General features: G+C 33.4%; 1 protein-coding gene across 3 annotated transcripts in view; it reads right to left on the reverse strand.

Moving 5' to 3' along the window:
- Window positions 1-15,710, reverse strand: part of ARHGAP5 (Rho GTPase activating protein 5) — a 68,486-nt gene that overhangs the window by 13,657 nt on the left and 39,119 nt on the right. For 2 of the 3 annotated variants that reach the window (XM_037050261.1, XM_037050260.1), the window contains exon 3: window positions 14,392-14,539. In XM_037050261.1, the coding sequence (XP_036906156.1) occupies window positions 14,392-14,539 (148 nt within the window). The remainder of the gene's footprint in view (window positions 1-14,391; window positions 14,540-15,710) is intronic. The other variant, XM_037050262.1, reaches the window with a different exon arrangement.

Below are 15,710 nucleotides of genomic sequence, written 5' to 3' on the forward strand. Positions count from 1 at the left end.
TTCATGTATGTACTATTCAAAGTTGTTGGGTTTTTTTCACTTATTTTTTTCTTTATTTATCTTTAGAAGAGGGGAAGAAGGGAGGGAGAGAAATATCAATGTACGGTTGCTTCTTATGCGTCTCCTGCTGGGAATTGGCCTGAACCCCAGGCACGTGCCCTGACTGGGAACTGAACCACGATCCTTTGGTTCATAGGCCTGTGCTCAATCCACTGAGCTACACCAGCCAGGGCTAAAAAAAGTTGTTTTTAATTAAAGTCTGACTGCTATAACATTTAAATGGTAATTGTAATATCCAGATAATGACTAAGAAAATAAATTTAAAACATACGGAAAAAAAAGAAGGAAATTAAAAGGGTACATTAGGAAAAAAATCACAAAAGAAAGCTGTAATGCGGGAATAGAGGAACAAAAGGTTTAACATATAAAACAGATAGGAAAATGGCAAAACTAAGTTCTCAGAAATTACTTTCAAAGTAAATAGATTTTTAAAAAAACCATAACCCAACCATGTGAAATCTACAAGACAGTCGCTATGATCCAATGACACAAACCCAGGGTCTTGCAGAAATAAGGCTTGCTTGAGTGTGATTGGTAAGGTGCCCATCTCACATAAGATGGACAGCAATTTAAACATTTCACTTGAAATGTCATATGGTATGCTTGAATGTGATATTGTTATCTCACAGAATCACATGCTTATGATTTTGTAATAAAAGATTCTATAATAAAAAAGGGCTGTTTTTGTGCCAGACATTATATGTTGAATGTAAAATAATGGGAAAACACATTTGATGCCAACAGTAACCATATAATAGCTAGGTGGCTATTATAATTTCAGGGACAAAAAAGACCATGACAATAATTGTTATAAGAGACACTCAGGACATTATACAATGATAAAAGGGTGGGTACCAAAATACATGGAACAAAAAATTGACAACTGAAGGAGAAAAAGTTCAAGTACACAAGTTAGAGACTTTAATCTCTTATTTTTCAGTAACGAATAGAACTAGGCAAAAGATCACCAAGAAAATAGAAAACTTAATACTATAAATCAACTTAGCCAAATAAAAATAACACTCCCACTCAATACCAACACAATATACATGCCTCTCAAATGCACATGGGACATTCTCCAGGGCAGACTAGATAATAGGTCACAAAACAAGTTAAAAAAATTTTAAGGTTTTGAAACCATACAAATATATGGAAATTAAACATACTCTTAAAATACTCAATATATCATCCAAAGGAGAAACGATAAGTAAAATTAGAAAATACTTTCAGATTAACAGGAGACACGATATACCAAAACCTAAGAAATGCAGCAAAAACAGCAGTCAGGACAAGTTAGGTTAACTGTAAGGAAATAGGAAAAGAAGAGCAGACTAAGTCAAAGCTAGCAGAACAAGAAAAATGATAAAAATCAGAATGAATAAGAAGTAAAATATCAAGTAGGAAAACAGAAGAGAGAATCACAAGAAAAGACTGCTTGCTTTTGCCACTTCTAAATATACATTGTACTGAAAATCTAGGAGAATAATGAGGCAAGAAAAAAAATAAAAAGAATCCAAAATGTAAAGGAATTAAGTATAATTATCCCTAACTGCTTATTACTTTCATTTTAAGAGCTAACACTATCAAACTCTTAGGACAAAACATAGGGGTAAAATTTTCATGACTTGAGATTTGGTGATGGATTCTTAGATATGGCACCAATACATAAAGAAAATAAAAATAAATTGGACTTCATCAAAATCTAAAATGTTAGTTCATCAAAAGACATTATAAAAGAGATAACCTATAAAATAGGAGAAAATATTTGCAAATCATTCACATCTAGTACCTAGAATATATAATGAACTCTCAAAACCAAGCAAAAAACAAACAATATAAAGTAAAAATCTGCAAAAGAAATGAAAATAATTTCTCCAAAGATGAGATACAAATGGCAAATAAGCACACAAAAAGATGTTCAACATCATTAGTCATTAGGGATATGCAAACCAAAACCACAATGAGGTATTTCACTCCAAAATCCCTAATGATAGCTATAATTTTAAAAAATGGAAAATAAGTATTGATAAGGATGTGGAGAAATAAGACTCTCATATTAATACACTGCTGGTAAGAATGTAAAATGATACAGCCCCTTCCTCAAAAAGTTAAACATACTCCTAGGCATGTAACTTCAAGAACTCATACAGGTACTCACATCACATTAGCCAAACAAAAAGTATAAATAGCCAAACATCCATCAATGGATAAATAAAATGTGGTATACCCATAAAATAAAATATTACTCAGTGATAAAAAGGAATTAAGTACTGATGGAACATCACACTTAATAAAAGAGCCAGACATAAAAGGACAGACATTCTGATTTCAGCTATATGAGATAACCAGAATAGGCAAGTCTACAAACTCAGAAAACAGACTGGTGATTGCCAAGGGCTGTGGAATAAGTGAATGAGGGGTGATTGTGTAGCTGGTACATGATTTTTCTTTTGGAGTATGTTGGAATTAAAAAGAGGTGATGATTATACAACATTAACATCCTACACGTCAGTGAATTGTACACTTAAAAATGGTTAATTATATATTATGTAATTTTTACTACAATAAAAAAGTAAAAGCACATGTGGGGGAAAAATATCAAGCAGTGGTATTATACAAGCTTATTCAGGCTAGTTGCTACAAAACTGTATGTACATTCTTATTAACCTGATACAAATTTAAGGACCAGTAAACAAGGTATATGGGTAAATGGTGGTACAATGTCTTATTCCAAGAAAACTACATAATGAAATATGCATTTAAAAACACTAAAACATATTTCACATTAACCAGTTATCAAAACAATTAAATTGATTACTATTTGAAAATTTGGAGTTGGGATTCAAAGACACCTGGTTATGGCTCAGGAAGTGGTTAAAACCAAGACATAAATCTTCCCTCTGTGAACAGATGAGTCTAGATGGAGAAAATGAGAAACAATTATAGAGATGACAATACTACCTGAGTTCTAGTCTTCTCGAATTACATGCTTTTGGCTTCCACAGGATAGCCTTCATTCCAATTAAGCATATATTTTTGTATTTGATTTCTTGAACCAAAATAACAGATTTAAAAGCCTTAATCTCTAGACTATGAAATTCAGATCTATTTTTTCCCCTAAGCACTCAGTATTTTTTAAGTAGGAGAGACATCTGGGGGTAGGAAGACAATGGGATCAGAAGCACTAACAAGAGAAAGGTGACATAACAAATCTTAATGTGGCAATGACACTGAAAAACATGCACAAGGAAAAATACTGCTAAGAAAGGGCAAAAGTCCTCAATTAATGGTATGTGGGCATAAAGGATAAAAGAGAAGTCACATGAATGAAATACCTTTGCTTGTTTAATTGAGAAAAAGACATTGGCATTATTAGAAAAAAATCAAGAAAAGGAAGTGGCTTGGGAGAATATGAACTGGATTTTGCATTAAGTCCAAGATACTACATCCAAACAGTAGGTAGTCAAGAATAAAAGAAAATAGTGGGGTGTGATAGAAAGATCTGGGAATCATTCTCACAGATGTGATGACCTAAATCCAAAATCAAAGAGAAACCAAGTATGTATGAATGAAATCAACATTAAATGAGATGGCTCTAACTTGTTGAAATGAAGTTAAAAGTGTACTTAGTTGATGCAAAAAAATATATGAACATATGGAGACATAGTATGGTGTGTTTTGATTTGGAACAGGATATGTTTCTTAACAAAATGCTTACACTGTGTTGTATATTTGAATATAAATGTGTGATATAGGACAGGAAATACAGAGAGTGAATGAACAAGTCCATTACAAAATGGGAGAAAGACCTTAACAGACACATTTACCAAGATAAACAGATGAGCAGGCAAATAAACAGGCAATATGCACTATGATTATAATTATGTGATACTCTGGAAAAGGCAAAACTATGAAGAAAAACAAATTGATGGTTGCCGGGGGTGGAGGAAAAAGAGACATATGAATAGACAAGCAGAGAATTCTTAGGGCAGTGAAAATGCTCTGTATGTTATTACAATGATGGATAAATGTCATTTTACATTCCTCCAAACCCACAGAATGTATAGCAACAAGAGTAAAGTCTAATATATACACTATGGACTTCAAGTGATTATGATGGGTCAAATTTATCCTTGGATAAAAAAATGTACCACTGCAGTGAGTGATGATGGCAACAAGGTACAGGGAGGGTTCATGTATGGCAGCAGGGAATATATGAGAAATCTCTGTACTCTCCTCTTCATTTTGTTGTAAACATAAAATTGCTCTAAAGACCGACATATAGCTATATATCTACATATCAAGTTTATAAGGATAATAACATCAACAAGGCACAAATCTTTTAGCAATGACGGTTTAGGCACAAGACTATTACAGGAATAATAAAGCTAAAGGCAACAGTCTGTTTTCTCAATGAATTAAAAACAGTATTTTAAAATTCAACCGGAGAGATGTATGTATTTAAAACTTGAATTTACTGAATTAAAACATGTCACTACTTTCTAGGCAGTAAATATTTAAGAAAAAGCCACAATAGCTTTCCAATCTTTCATCTTATTACTTTCTTTACATATGATTAAAAGTTAATAAAGTATACATGCTACGCATTGTCTTCATCCCATCTTCAAAATAATTGGCAAGAGGCCTTATTTAAAGATAAAACAAGCTTAGAAAAGTAAAGTGACTTGCTAAAGATTTTACACTGAGCAAACTAGAAATATTAGTTTATTCTATTTAATTCATTAGAGATATATTTTTGAAATGCCTCCCCATTTGTTTTATGGTGAACAGTTTTCTTTCTGAGCATGATCTCACTGAGGTGGGGCATTTCATTTTTGGACAGTTTCTCTAGAAAATAAAAACATAAGCATATAAAGGTAACTTAGGTTCAGATACAGGGGATTACTGAATAAATTATGATTATCAAGATGGTAGAACATGATGATAAATCATAAAAAGTAATTCCAAAGATAAGTGTCTTATCTCATAAAATGAATTTATTCATGTATTAAAAATCTTACAAAGCCTGTCCTGACCAGTGTTGCTCAGTTGGTTGGGTGTTGTCCTGCAAAAGAAAAGGTTGCCTGTTTGATTCTTGGTTAGGGCACACGCCCACATTGTGGATTAGATCTTTGGTTGGGGTGCATATGAGAGGCAACCAGTTGATGTTTCTCTTTCACATCAATGATTCTCTCCCTCTCTTTCTCCCTCCCTTCCACTCCAAATAAATAAATGAATATTACAAAACCATGTTCAATTTTCCCTTTGAAAAAGCTGTATATTTTTAAATGTACATTACATGTGGCATAACTATATAGAAAAAGAAAAACTTATCTCTTGATCATGAAACCTCAAGTGATTTTTCAGTTCTATTTTTTAAGGGACAGAATATCTGTAATTCTTTCCCCTGCTACAATGAAATAGTTCTCCTTTAAAAAAAAAAAAACCATTACCAAAAATCACCTGTAATTAGCCCTGTCTGGGTGGCTCATAGTAGGTTGCAGCAGGTTCGATTCCTTCTCAGGGCACATACCTAGACTGCAGGTTTAATCCTTGGTTGGGACACATACTCCGGAAGGCAAGCAATCAATGTTTCTCTTTCTCTCTCAAATTAATAAACATATCTTCAGGAAAATTTTAAAAAAGGAGTTTGTTTTTTAAACATTTGTTAAGTAAGAATTTAATTATAGACTGTTTTAGGCAGAAGGGGCACCCAATCTCATGAAAGTTATAGTTGAAAGGCTGTGATATAAAAAAAGCATTAGCTAAGACTCAATGACCAACTACTTCAAGAAGGCAATGTTCTTGTGACAGATAAAAACATACTTCAAAGCTAGAAACCATAACTAGTAATATTAATATACCAGAAAACATTAAGAAATGTCTTCCAGACAGGCATACTAAATCTAAAGAAGTGCTTTAAGGGCTAATATATAATTCTTCTTCTCTAGATCAAGAATAAACAGGTCACGCTTGAATCATGAAAATATCTTAAGATGTCAATGATACAAACTTTTAGCACATACCTGAATGGCACTATTAGGGTTATTAAAAGCCCAGTTTCAAAAGCAATGAAAAAGTCCTTTAAGAAATGACATCATTTGTCCTCTAATGCATCCTGTGATGTATTAAGAAGGATACATTCCATATAGAAATGTTTAACTGGAGTTGACTAGGAATTAGATGATAAAAATTTAAGAATATTCAGAAACAAAAAGAGTTAAATTCTTTTTAAAAAAATTTTTATTGATATTTTTAGAGAGAGGGGAAGGGAAGGAGAAAGAGAGGGAGAGAAACATCAATGTGTGGTTGCCTCTCTTGTGCCTCCTACTGGGGACCTGGCCTGCAACCCAGGCAGTGCCCTGACTGGGAATCCAACTGGCTACACCCTTTGCTTCCCAGCCTGCACGCAATACACTGAGCTACACCAGCCAGGGCTACAGCTTAAATTCTTGGAAACAAACACAAAAGGTTAGGAGATTAATCTAAATTAAAGAAAACTAAAGAGATATAACACAAAATATAAATTATAATTCTTGACTAGATCCTGAATTGAAAGAACAAAAGCTTTAAGAGGACATTACTAGGACAATGGAGGGAATCTGAATATAGATAGAATTTTTTTTTAGATTTTTAAAAAATTTATTCATCTTTAGAGGGGACGGGTAGGAGAGAGGGAGAGAAATATCAATGTATGGTTGCCTCTGGTGTGTCCCCTGCTGGGAACTGGCCTGCAACCCAGGCAATGTGCCCTGACTGGGAATTGAATTGCAATTGTCTGGTTCGCAGGCCCATGCTCAATCCACTGAGCTACACCAGCCAGGGCTTGATAGAATATTAAATAATATGATTTTATTAAAGTGAATTTCCCGAAGGTGATATTTGTATTTTATTATGTGCTAGAAATGTCCTTGTTCTTAGGAGATGTGAGACTTAGGAGTCAAGTGTCATGTTATTTATAACTTACTCTAAAACAATTGAGGAAAAAAATTGAAGAAATGTGGGCAAAAGTAAGTAACTGTTGAATCTAGATGGAAGGCTTAATCATACTACTCTTGCCACATTTCTGAAGGTTCGAAATCTTAAAATTTAACAAAATAAAAAATAAAATAATCCTTTATGAAAGCAAGAGAACAAACTGACTAGGGAACTATGGGATGACTGTTCAGATTTGTGGTCATATATTTAAAGTGAAATGCATGGTTTATGTTTTTCTACAACCATAATCCACTTTCTGGTCCAACCACAAAGTAAGCAGGGAGTTAGTTTAACCAAAGTTGAGGTTTTGCCAAGTGAAAAACATGGTAGGAGTTGAGGAGGTATGCAAAGGAGTAAACATAAAAATAGATGTACGAATACAGGAAGTTCTTTAAAACAACAAGTGGAAATGATGAAGTTTAAATTAAAAAGCTTTATTTTAAAAAAATTATATTGACCTTGGAATAAAACAAAGATTAATTCACCTACCCCACCTCAATTATTCCATCATCATTAGTGTGTTGTAGCAACACACAATTCTTACTTAAAGAATCTCACTGGCATTAGACCTAACTCATATCAGAAATATAACGTCTGTTATATTTAGAGACAGTCTTTTTCTTTAGAAACAGTCTTTGTATCTTTTTAAAATACTTTATTAGTTTATTTTTAGGGAGCAGAGAAGGGAGGGAGAAAGAGAAGGAGAGAAACATCGATGTGAGAAACATTAATTAGTTGCCTCTTAAACATACCCTGAGTGGGACTGAACTCATAACCCAGGCATGTGCTCTGACCCACAATCAAGTCAACCTTTCGCTTTGCTGTACGACACTCAACCAACTGAGCCAACACTGGTCAGGGCAGTCTCTATTTCATTACAATTCATTTGTAATAGCAGGGGCATTCCAGATTAACTACATTTACACACAAATATAAATTCTGGCAAAGAGAGGTGAAAGAATGCCTCACCCATTTATAACTTGGTCATCTGATCATCTAATCTATTAACTGAAAAAAAGAGAAACAAAAAGATCAACAAATAGCCAAAAAAATGTGTGCCCTGGCTGGTGTAGCTCAGTGGATTGAGCACAGGCCTGCGAACCAGAGGATTACGGTTCGATTCCCAGTCAGGGCACATGCCTGGGTTGCAGGCCAGTTCCCTGCAGGCCAACTCCCAGCAGGGGACACACGAAAGGCAACCATACATTGATGTTTCTCTCTCTCTCTCTCTCCTTGCCCTCTAAAGATAAATAAATAAATAAAATCTTTAAAAAAAAATGTGTCACAAAGCCCTTGCCCTAAAATACATTGTTTCATTTAGGGGAACAACACTCCCTGTTTTTCTCAATTCTATTTAACCTAATCCAAAACACAATTTAAACCAACTCTGTTAGAGTCTCCTGATTTAGCATATTAGAAGTTACAAATTGGAAAAGCAAAATAAGATTATCATCAGGAGGTACACTGACTTAAAAAAATGTAAAAAGCCTGAAAATGAAAAACTGTAAAATGAAGAAAAAAATTTAAAAACTCTCTAACATAGGAATGCCTCAATAGATTCCAAAGACATCTAAGTGAGCAAGAGATAGCCAACCTATCAGATGCACAGTTCAAAACATTGGTGATCAGGATCCTCACAGAAATGCCTGACTTCGGTTGCAAATTAGATGAACAAATGAAGGCTACACTAAGTGAAATGAAGAAAAATGCACAGGGAGCCAATAGTGATGAAAAGGAAACTGGGACTCAAATCAAGGGAGTGGACCAGAAGGAAAAAAAAAAAAAAAACAACCAAACAGAAAATGAAGAAACAAGAATTCAAAAAAAAAAAAATGAGGAGAGGCTTAGGAACCTTCAGGATATCTTTAAATGTTACAACATCCAAATTATATGGGTACCAGAGGGGGAAGAGGAACAGCAACAAGCGGAAAATTCATTTGAACAAATAATAAAGGAGAACTTCCCCAGTCTGGCAAAGGAAATAGACTTCCAGGAAGTCCAGGAAGCTCAGAGAGTGCCAAAGAAGTTGGACCCAAGAAGGAACACACCAAGGCACATCATAATTACATTAGCCAAGACCAAAATGAAGGAGAGAATCCTAGAAGCATCAAGGGACAAGGGGACAGTCACCTACAAAGGAGTATCCATCAGACTGTCAGCAGATTTCTCAAAAGAGACCTTACAGGCAAGAAGGGGCAGGAAAGAAGTATTCCAAGTCATGAAATCCAAAGACCTACAGCCAAGATTGCTTTATCCAACAAAACTTTCATTTAGAATGGAAGGACAGATAAAGTGCTTCTCGGGTAATGTCAAGTTCAAGGAGTTCATCATCACCAAGCCCTTATTATATGAAATGCTAAAGGGACTTATCTAAGAAAAAGAAGATGAAAAATATGAACAGTGAAATGACAGCAAACACACAGTTATTAACAACCACACCTAAAACAAAAGCAAACCAAGAGGACAGCTAGATCAGGAGTGGAACCATGGAAATGAAGAACACATGGAGGGTTAGAAACAGGGGGGTGGGAGGGGGAGAAGGGGGGAGAAGGTACAGAAAATAGCATAGACAGTAGGTAGAAAATAGATAGGGGGGAGGGCGGGAATAGTGGGGGAAATATAGAATCCAAAGAACTTGAGACACGTGGTTATAAACTAAGGGGGGGAGAATGGTGGCGGAGGGGTTGTGCGGGTGGAGGGGAATGAAGGGGGGGAATAGAACAACTGTAATGGTATAGTCAATAAAATATATTTAAAAAAAAAGACCAGAACACGTAAATCTACAGTCAGAAAAGTTAAGGGTGAGTGGGTCGGAGGAACAAGAGGTGACTACTTAATGAGTATCAAGTTTCTTTCAGGGAGGATGAAAATGCTCTAAAATTGACTGTTGATGGTTACATACACTGGGAATATACCAAAACACCACTGGACTGTGTACTTTAAATAGATGAATTGTACAGTATGTAAATTATATTTTAATAAAGTTGTTACATAAAAGACTTATAACCTAAAAAAGTATCTTTCAAAAATGAGGATAATTATCTGTTTAAAGCAAAAATTACAAACATGTACTATGATATTTAAAACACTGTAGAATTAAAATGTACAACAATAGAACAAGGGATAGGAGGGTTAAATATACCATTATAAGGTTCTTAAACTACAAATTATGGTGTTATAATAGTCGAAGATGAACTATAATTGAAGATGCATATTTCAAAAGCTAGAGCACCACTAAAAACCTGAAAGATATGTAATAACTTGATATTAGAATTAGAATAGAATTTATGTCCACATGTGACAAATACAAAATAAAAACAAGATGGGAAATTTAAAACCAATTATACTGATAATTAACATTAAATACCAATGACCTAATAAATATTCCAACAAAAATAAATGGATTGCAAAACCCAATGAAATGGTGTCTATAAGAAACTATATTGAATATAAAGATACAGAAAGGCTGAAAGTAAAAAGATATTTCTCATGAACACTACTAAAAGTACTATTGGCTATATTAATATTAGACAAAGTAGACTTCAGAACAAAGAATATTAGAAAGCATAAAAAGAATGCTTCATAATGATAAGTCAGTTCATAAAGACGTAATTGTAAATGCAACTAAAAGAATTTCAAAATACATGAAGCAAAATCTAACAGAACTGAAACGCCTTTCAGTTTCAAAGAGACAAATCTACAATCAAGACTGCAGATTTCAATGGTAACAAAACAAAAAACCAAATCAAGAAAATCAGTAAGGATATGTAAGACTTGACCAACACTCTAAGAACTTGACCTGACATTTATAAAACCCTTTGCCCAACAGCCTAATAAACATTCCATTCAAGGTCCCATGGAACACTCTTCAAAATGGATATTTTGGGCTACAAAACAAATCTCATAAACTTACATTGAAATCAAACTGTTTATCAACCACAATAGAATTAAACTAGAAATGAATAACAGAAAAGGAATCTAAAAAGTATTTAGAAATAAAACATATAACAATCAATGCTTTAAATTTTAAAAAAATCAAAAGGGAAATTACAAAGTATTCTGATCTGAGTGGAAACGAAACACATCAAAATCTGTGGCATGCAACTAAAACAATGCATACAGCAAATTTTAAATACTGCAGTAGAAAAGACCGACTTAAATCATTAATCTAGGACTCTTAAGAAACTACAAAGAAACCAAATGAAAACAGAAAGGAAATAAAAAATAGAAGTCAATGAAATAAAAAATGGACAGAAGAGAGAAAAAAACATAAAGTTGGTTCTTTTAAAAGACAAATAAAACTGACAAACTTCTAACAAGAGGGGGGAAAAAGACAGAACAAAAGAGAAGACACCACTACAGGTGCTACAAGCATTAAAATAATAAATTTTATAAAACAACTGTATGTCACACGGACAACAGTGTGGTGAATGCAAGGTGGAAGAGACCTCGGGGTAGGTGGAGAAGAGTACAAGGGGGGATAAATGGTAATGGAAGGAGACTTGACTTGGGTCGTGAACACACAATACAGCATACAGATGATGTGTGGTCAAGCTGTGCACTTGAAATCTGCAAAACTTTTTAAACCAGTGTCACCCCTAATAAATTCAATAAAAAAGAAAGAAAGAAATGAATACAACCACCTTAGGCCAACTTGGCTGAAAGGGATAAAATACTGGAAAGAGGAAAAGAACCAATGCTTATTCAAAAAGAAATTTAAAAATCTATACCACCTTGCACCTATTAAAAGAATTTAGTCCATAGGTAAAAACCTCCTCACAAATGAAATGCCAGGTCCAAATAGTTTCACTGGTGAATTCTACCAACATTAAAGGAAGTAATATTAGCAATCTATGCAGTTTTCCAGAAAATAGTCTATAATACCAGCCTCACTGTGATACCCAAACCAGTTAAACACATTCCAAGAAAACTACAGACCAGTATGCCTCAGGATGCAGAAATCCTTCACAACATTTTAGCAAACTGAATTCAGAAAACAGAAAAAGAAGAAAACATTATGACCAAATGCGTTTATCCCAGGGATGCAAGACTGGATAATAGCATCTGAAGATCAATTAATATATCACCATAAAAACAGACTTTAAAAGAATTATATATGATCACCTCAAGAGATACACAAAAATCACACAACAAAATCAACACCAATTTTAGATAAAAATGCAGCAAATCAGGAATAGAATAGTACTTGTCAACCTCATAAAGAATGTCTACAAAACTCAAACAGTTACCATAATACTTACTGATGAAACACTGCATGCTTTCTGGGGTGATGAAAATGTCTTAAGTATCTTGACTGTTGTGGTACTTATGCGACTATGACCACAGAGTTATCAAAACTCAAACTGTACAATTAAAATTGGCAAATTTTATTATATGTAAATTATATCAAAAAGTTGATTTTTAAATCTACTATATTTTCTTAGGGGTTGTTTTAAAAAGTTTACTTCTGTAAATAGGAGTGTTGATTATAATGAAAGTACTGCTCATTTATACCACTATGTCTAAGGATTTATAAACAATAATGTACAATTTTTAATTAATAGGTATTTAATACATATTTGCATTTAAGTTGAACCTTAAACAGAAGATGGCTGTGCTACAATCTACATTGAGAATTCAATAATGAACTCTTAAGTGGGAATTTTTGATTAAACTGATTAGCATTAATAAGTAATAAAATCAAACAACATACAACAACAAAAGAACTAGCTTTATTCTTCTATGTACCTATTCTTGTGGTCTTATGCTACCTCAGTATGCTTCTATCAAAGCACTTCATTATATAAATTATCAGTTGACTGAAGTAATTCAAATTGTGCTAAGAATTGAACTACAATTTCCTTTTATCTTACACATGGAAATCCTCAAACAAAATCACTAAACTACTATCAAAATATTTAAGAAATAGGTATGTTTAATTTTAAAAAATGTATGCAATGTTTTAAATTATTACTTGTTACTTTCTAATCACAAAAGTGTTTTCTAATTGCTCTGCCATATTCATAAGGCCTAATCATATTACTAGAGAAAATGAAAATTCTTGAAACTTAAAAAATCAAGCAAACATTATATGAACCCCTGCATTTCTACTGAACAGAAATATAGACAGTAAATTTGCATGTTACACATGTTGTTGAAGGAAAAACAGATGAATACAGGCATATTCAAATGTGGGTTCTATAAATTAACACTTAATAGAAGTGTTAATAAGAGGAAGATAGAGACTATTCCAACTAAAATACTAGTAGATAACACATACTGTCCCACATTCCACCCCTACATTAAAACTGAAAGTCAGCACTTCTCACCAGACAACCCAGTATGTATAGAACTTAGCTGCCAATCAACTGAAGGATGAGGTCTATCAGGGAGACCTCTGGGCCAAAGTGGAAGAGGAGTTGTCCTGAGCCACACATTAAATATATGAAAACTAATGAGGGGGGAAAAAGTTTTAAGTAAAATTACAATTTTGTGTTGGGCTGTATTCATAGCCATCCTGGGCCACATGCAGCCCATGAGCTGGACATCCCTGAATGAGCTTGATTTTTTAGTTAGGATATAGATACCCTAGTTTGTTTTTTAAATAATGCTTGTTTATCAAAGGAGATCATTAGGAACAAATAATGTTTAAATGGAATTAGCTCATGCTTTCAAACCATTAAATTCTGTAGTCTATTCAATCACAAAGGTTTCATGATTAACTCTCACTCATTTTAAATACACATAAACATGGTAATATTCTACCTTTATTCCCCAACTCTGACTAGCCCAACCCTCAGATAATGGTTTACACTGGTCAAAGTAAACATAAGAGCAGGCTTGTTTTAAAAATAGGTATCTACAAACTCCTTAAAAATAAAAATCAAACCACGTAAGACATCAATCTAGTGCTGCTAAATAAAAAGTAACATCCCAAACTACCTTTCATACATTCATAAATACTGCTAAGTTTTAAAATAAAAATTCATATGTAAAATGAGTGATTAAGAATCAACAGTATTACTTAAAATGTTGAAAACTTCCAAATTATAAATTTAAATCGTAACTACCTATGAATAAATAACATAATTTAATATTCAACTTATTCTAATTTTTAGAATAAGGTAAGTTTAACATTAAGAGAAGTCCAGCAAAACCATTACTGCCCAAAAACAAAGCGTCTTTCAAATATCAGATGTTAGTTACATCTAGGGTTAATACTCAAGATGATCCTAATAATGAGACCCATACACCTCTTTCAAAATTTAGCTTTAATGAATCATAAACATAATAAACTGCGTGGCAAAAGTGGAATTTTAAATAAAATCTCTTGCAATGATACTTCTATCCTACCTGTATCTTCAATAAATTCCACACATTTTTCAACAAAGAGTGGTATAGGCTTCTCAGCTGTAACCAGATCCTGGAGGGGCATCCCAAAGTAATTACTTTCCCAATTTCTACGTGTTGGTGGATTGAAATTCTTAGTTTTCTTCTTCTGCTGTTAAGAAAACATATTCAAGATAAAACTATTAAAATTAATTCCCTTCAGAATAACATTAGTATTAAGCAATGCAAACACACATTTTGTATTAAAAGAAATATTAAGAAGCCACATTCAACCAAGCCCATCAAAATAGAACTCATCAAATAAATTCTGCTAGATGCAGCAGCTTGAACAATGGAAAGAGAAAAAGTATACAGAAAAAAATGGCTGAGTAAAAAAAATATGTTCCCTTTGGAAAATAATAGAAACTGAATAGGCAGGAAGCTTAGAAAAGATCATTTTTCAATGTCAATGCAAAGGAAAAACTAGGAATAAGCAATGCTCAATCCAGTTTAGGTGTAGTCTGTTAATTTTAACACATGGCCATGATCCACGGCCTTTGGATCATGTGAGGTTTTGTGCATAGCTATATTTGTAAGAATATAATAGAGCTTTAATTACCAACTATAAAATGAAGCTATGTTAACTTCATAAACTTGCAGTCCCATCATTTGTCCTTTATTTTCCCGTTCTCTTCTACTTACTGACTCTATTTCTTAAAGATAACTTTCACAAGTAATAAATAAACCAAACATTTTCACAATAGAAAAAAAATTAAGTAAATTTCAGGGTTTAACTTTAATCTAGCATTGGGAGAAAATGAATTCCTAACCAGAGAGTGACAATCTCAAAAACCTAAGGAAGTACTGTCTGGAATTCAACTGATGAGAAAATTCTGAGTCAGTGTTTCTGGAGTAGGGCATAGTAACCATCTCCACAGATGATTCTGCTGTGCACTCCCAATTGAGAATCTCTAAAACATAGAAAGATGAGGAGAGTGTTAAGAAACTCATAAATTTTAGAGAACCTTTACTGACAAGCCCCTATCCCTTTTCAGCCTAATTTTTATTTTCTCTGGTATAAATAACAAACCTATTCATATTTGTCATAAATATCATTACTGCCTTACAAACAGGATAAAAACCATACCATTTCTAATCAGAAAAGTGTGGTTTGGTGAGGGACGGACCACAGGCAGAACTTTCAAAGCCTAAAAGCAACAATCTTCATCTTAATTTCCCCTTCTTTCTGGAAGAGTATCTCCTTTGGGTGGATCCCCCAATGTATTCTTCTAAGTCTCTGGATAGCTTGAATAATTAAACTAAGTCCTTTCTTATTTTCAATT

The sequence above is a fragment of the Sturnira hondurensis genome, unplaced genomic scaffold (genome assembly GCF_014824575.4).
Source record: "Sturnira hondurensis isolate 20B ecotype Veracruz unplaced genomic scaffold, ASM1482457v3 Scaffold0006655, whole genome shotgun sequence".
In the NCBI taxonomy this organism is placed as follows: domain Eukaryota; kingdom Metazoa; phylum Chordata; class Mammalia; order Chiroptera; family Phyllostomidae; genus Sturnira; species Sturnira hondurensis.